Raw genomic sequence first — 4,870 nt, 5'->3', positions numbered from 1 at the left:
ACCAAGAATACAGTGAATGTTCCTGAGTGGCCGAGTTACAGTTTTGAGTCAAATCTTCTTCAAAATCTATGGCAAGAACTAAAAATGGTTGTCTAGCAATTATCAACAACCAATTTGATAGAGCTTGAAGAATTTTGAAAATAATAATGGGCAAATGTTGCACAATCCAGGTGTGGAAAGCTCTTATAGACTTACCCAGAAAGACTAACAGCTGTTATCACTGCCAAAGGGCTTCAACAAAGTATTGGCTCAGGGGTGTGAATACTTATAGTACCATTCAAAAGTTTGGACACACCTACTCATTGAAGGGTTTTCTTTATGTTTGTATTTGAGATTCTTCAAAGTAGCTTTGCCTTGATGACAGCTTTGCACACTCTTGGCATTATCTCAACCAGCTTCATGAGGTAGCCACCTGGAATGCATGTCAATTAACAGGTATGTCTTGTTAAAAATATATTTGTTGAATTTCTTTCCTTCTTAATGCATTTGAGCCAATCAGTTGTGTTGTGACAAGGTAGGGCTGGTATACAGAATATAGTCCTATTTGGTAAAATACCAAGTTCATATTATGGCAAGAACAGCTCAAATAAGCAAAGAGAAATGACAGTCCATTATTACTGACATGAAGGTCAGTCAATGCGGAAAATGTCAAGAACTTTGAAAAAAAGTTTCTTCAAGTGCAGTCGCAAAAACCATCAAGCGCTATGATGAAACTGGCTCTCAGAAAAGGAAGACCCAGAGTTACCAGACTCAGAAATTGCAGCCCAAATAAAGGTTTCACAGAGTTCAAGTAACAGACACATCTCAACATCAAATGTTCATAGGAGACTGTGTGAATCAGGCCTTCATGGTTGAATTGCTACAAAGAAACCATTACTAAAGGACACCAATAAGAAGAAGACACTTGCTTGGCCCAAGAAACACAAACAATGGACATTAGACTGGTGGAAATCTGTCCTTTGGTCTGGAGTCCAAATTGGAGATTTTTGGTTCCAACCGCCGTGTCTGTGTGAGACGCGGTGTGGGTGAATGGATGATCTCCACATGTGTATTTCCCACCGTAAAGTATGGAGGAGGAGGTGTCATGGTGTGGTGGTGCTTTGCTGGTGACACTGTCTGTGATTTATTTAGAATTCAAGGCATACTTAACTAGCATGTCTACCACAGCATTCTGTAGCGATACGCCATCCCATCTGGTTTGGGCTTAGTGGAGCTATCATTTGTTTTTCAACATGACAATGACCCAGCACACCTTGAGGCTGTGTAAGGGCTATTTTACCAAGAAGGAGAGTGATGGAATGCTGCAGCAGGTGACCTGATGCAGCAGCAGGTGACCTGATGCAGCAATCAACCAAATTGAGATAATTTGGGATGAGTCAGACCACAGAGTGAAGGAAAAGCAGCCAACAAGTACTCAGCATATTTGGGAACTCCTTCAAGACGGTTGGAAAAGCATTCCAGGTTCAGCTGGTTAACAGAATGCCAAGAGTGTGCAAAGCTGTCAATAAGGCAACGGGTGGCTATTTGAAGAATCTCAAATACAAAATATATTCTTATTTGTTTAAAACTTTTTTGGTTACTACATGATTTCAGATGTGTTATTTCATAGTTGTGATGTCTTCACTATTATTCTACAATGTAGAAAATAGTACAAATAAATTAAAACCCTTGAATAACTCAGTGTTCTAAAACTTTTGAGTGTTTAACAATCTGTTTACTCAAAAGACTTAACTCAAACTCTTCAGGCTGAACTATAAAACCAAGACCTCAGCTGGGTCTTTCGTCCATTGCTACCTGCAGCCACAGGACTCCACCACCATGTCCTCATACTGTTTGTAGACCACGTTATTGGCCGAGTCAATGTAGAGGATGCTGATTGGGCTGAGGCGAGTGGGCACGCAGCAGGTGGGCGGAGTCGAGTCGGGGTCCATGGAGTTCATGAGCGTCTGGATGATGGCGTGGTTGGTGGGCTCGAGGTGCGAGCGAATAGGGAAGTCACATACCCCGTCGCAGTGGTAGGCCTCATACTCTAGTGGGGCGATGATCCAATCGTCCCAGCCCATCTCCTTGAAGTTGACGTGCAGCTGCTTCCTGTGGCAACGAGGCTTGGGGTTCTTGGCCAGCTTCTTGCCACGGTTGGTTGGAGCTCGGCGCATGCGCCGCTGAGTGAACAGGAATTCGTACACAGTCTTGTTGTCGTGGCCAGACCGAGCTTTGATCTCGTTGTAGAACAAGTCATTTTTCTTGGTGCGCCCGAACATGAGGAAAAAGGCCTTCTCTTTGGTTTGCCTGCCCAGACGACTGAAGCCCAGTGCCCTGAGGTCCACGGGGCGTCCCCGTTCTAAACCCTCCAGCTCAAAGCAAAGCTGGACGGTGTTCTTGAAATTCTTGAATAGTTTCCAAATGTCAAACACTTCCCATTTGGGCGAATTGTGGTCCTTGATGGTTTGAGTTTGGAGCAGTGTAGCTTTCTGCTTACCTGCTACACAAGTGAAAAGCTTCAGGCAGAAAACTCTGTCAGTGGAAAGAGCTTTGTGTGGATCAGCCAGTCTTTTCCTGAGTATACGCAGCTCAGCACCCAGTAACCCCTCCTTCTCCAGGGAACTGATGTTGAAGTAATACTTCTGTCTTTTCAACTGGGGAATACGGGCATCTGTAAAAGAAGATAACAGAGTCAAGGGCAAGAATAACCATCATATTGACATGTTTCTTTACATGTTAATGTGGCTTCTCAGGTAAGACACAGGTGGTAAGAGTTATGTGTAATGTTTTTCTTTGGTGAGGGAAAGCATGGCCATATAAAAATGAGAGGCAGCATTTTCTTCCAGGCACATTATGTGTTTGAAATTACATTAAAACCAGACATTTGCAGACTACATACCACATTGAACTGTAAACAGACAATTATTATCGTCCTGCAGCTGTTTATGAGTGGATCTACCACCACGTCATATGGCATTTGCTAAGAGTGGACCAGACAAAACCTGAACAACACAAAATATATTGAGAAAGGGTAGAGTGACTTGCAGATTTAGGAGCCCAACCAGAGATAAAAACACATCTGAAACTGAGAAATTAAGGAAGAGGAGGAGAGGAGGAAAAATAGGTGATGGGGAAGAAGAAAAATAAGAGGTGTGTACTGTTTTACAGATTTAAAAAATGTAATGTCTGGCAAGGGATCAGTTACAACTTCTTAGTCATACAAAGGGGAAGGTCACCAACCTGTTATACAAATAAAGGGCAAAATTAAAGTACATTAATTGCTTGAAATGTAAACCTTTAGCAGCTACACATATAAGTAAACCAAGGTCATTTAAACATTATTTTAAAGAGCTTTAATTTTTGTTTACACTTTAGAGGTTTTAAATAACTGAGGGAATTGTTTATTTTACTAGGCAAGTCAGTTAAGAACACATTCTTATTTTCAATTATGGTTTAGGAACAGTGTGTTAACTACCTTGTTCAGGGCCAAAAGGACAGCGTTTTACATTGTCAGCTCGGGGACTTGATCTTCCAAACTTTCGGTTACTAGTCCAATGCTCTAACCACTAGGCTACCTTATGAGACACCACTGTTATTATTTTTGTATAACTCATTGTTTATATGGCATCAAAAGATTACCTTGTCCTTTATCCACAAAGCTTGTGATGGTGTTGGCCATGCCAGCCTCGTGCAGCACACTAGTGTTCACCCCTCCCGTGGATAGTGACCAATAGAGTGACAACATGTAGTCATGCGGAGTTACCAATAGAATCTTTGGAGAGTGTCTGCCGTTAAGTTTGCCCGTTGCTTTGACACTCATTTGGGCCAACCGAACTATGTGCTTTTGCACATCAACGACCTTTTGCTGTCCAGTTCGTGCTGGTGTTGCAGCTCTGGGGACAGTGTTTCCTTTGCTCTGTCCAGGCCTGCCTGAGCCTTTGCCTGTTTGCATGCTCAACGCCACAGGAGCAGGCGCAGCTGCTGCTTTAGTAGCATCCCCGCCGGGTACCCAATAGCGCACAGCCTCCTCGGGACCCAAATTGACAACTCCACGAGCACGGCTGACCGTTACGCTGTGCGGTGATGACACTGATGTCACAGCTTTCGCTTTGGCTGCCTCGCCCTTTATCAGCGGGGGTCCTGTTCTAATGCGCGTGATCCTCGCAGCACTTAGAGACTTCCAACCCCCTGCGCCGTAGTTTCCTACCGTTGACCTGGCAGTTGAGCCAATTCCCGGGTTGGCTCCTTCACCTGCTCCGCCTGTGTGCTCCTTTCCTCCGCTCTCGGGTGCGCACTCTGCAATGCCGGTATGGCTCAGTGACGCTGGGATAAAGTCCAGGTATAAGAGAGTCCAACACCCCAATAAAAGAGGGACACTTTTAAGTACTTTCATCCTCTGATCTTCCTTTGAATTTTAGCCAGGGAGAAATGCGCACAGGCTTTTCCCGTTTGAAATAAGTAAACATGAACAAGTTTGGAAATGTGAAAATGTGGACTAGAAGTTAGTGTTCTATGGTAAATTACACTATGCAAACCGTTACTCCCAGAGCCGCTATTCAGTACCATAGTGATGCAAATGTCCTGTTGCTGGCCTTGCTTTCCAATATGCAGTAGATGTCCGACAAGGTTTGCATTGAGAGGAGAAAACTTGACTTCTCTTAAACTCCAACTACAACTATTCTGCTCGATATCTTGTAAGAGACTTGTTTAAATCCCATTTTTTTTCCAAGAGGGGAGAATGGCGTAATGCTGCCACAGTTTTTTCCCCTCAAAGTTTGAACCCCATCCAATGAAAATATTTCACACACAGAAACCTGCAGGTGCTCTGAAATCTCTACAAACCTGAACTAAGGAATTGGAAAAGGAATTCCAACTAACCAGTTCAATT

The 4,870-nt window shown here is 43.5% G+C and overlaps 1 protein-coding gene across 1 annotated transcript; it reads right to left on the bottom strand.

Annotated features, from left to right (window-relative positions):
- Positions 1–1,654: 1,654 nt before the first annotated feature.
- On the bottom strand, positions 1,655–3,986 carry gdf5 (growth differentiation factor 5). Its single transcript, XM_046320338.1, has 2 exons — positions 3,622–3,986; positions 1,655–2,653 (listed from the first exon to the last, which is right to left on the bottom strand). Exons 1-2 carry the CDS (start codon positions 3,932–3,934, stop codon positions 1,791–1,793), a joined length of 1,176 nt encoding a protein of 391 aa, XP_046176294.1. The 5' UTR covers positions 3,935–3,986; the 3' UTR covers positions 1,655–1,790.
- Between the last annotated feature and the right edge of the window lie 884 nt (positions 3,987–4,870).

This window comes from Oncorhynchus gorbuscha, linkage group LG21 (assembly GCF_021184085.1).
Source record: "Oncorhynchus gorbuscha isolate QuinsamMale2020 ecotype Even-year linkage group LG21, OgorEven_v1.0, whole genome shotgun sequence".
Taxonomy (NCBI): Eukaryota; Metazoa; Chordata; class Actinopteri; order Salmoniformes; family Salmonidae; genus Oncorhynchus; species Oncorhynchus gorbuscha.
The sequence above is the reverse complement of the archived record's forward strand: the minus strand, read 5'-3'. Positions and strand labels throughout refer to the sequence as shown.

What these genes read in the sequence shown, in the direction of transcription:
- gdf5 (XM_046320338.1), bottom strand. Translation starts at nt 3,934, where the DNA reads ATGCAAACAGGCAAAGGCTCAGGCAGGCCTGGACAGAGCAAAGGAAAC. An exon ending in CTTTGTGGATAAAGGACAAG is followed by an intron (nt 2,654 to 3,621) that starts GTAATCTTTTGA and finishes CTTCTTTTACAG; the next exon opens with ATGCCCGTATTCCCCAGTTG.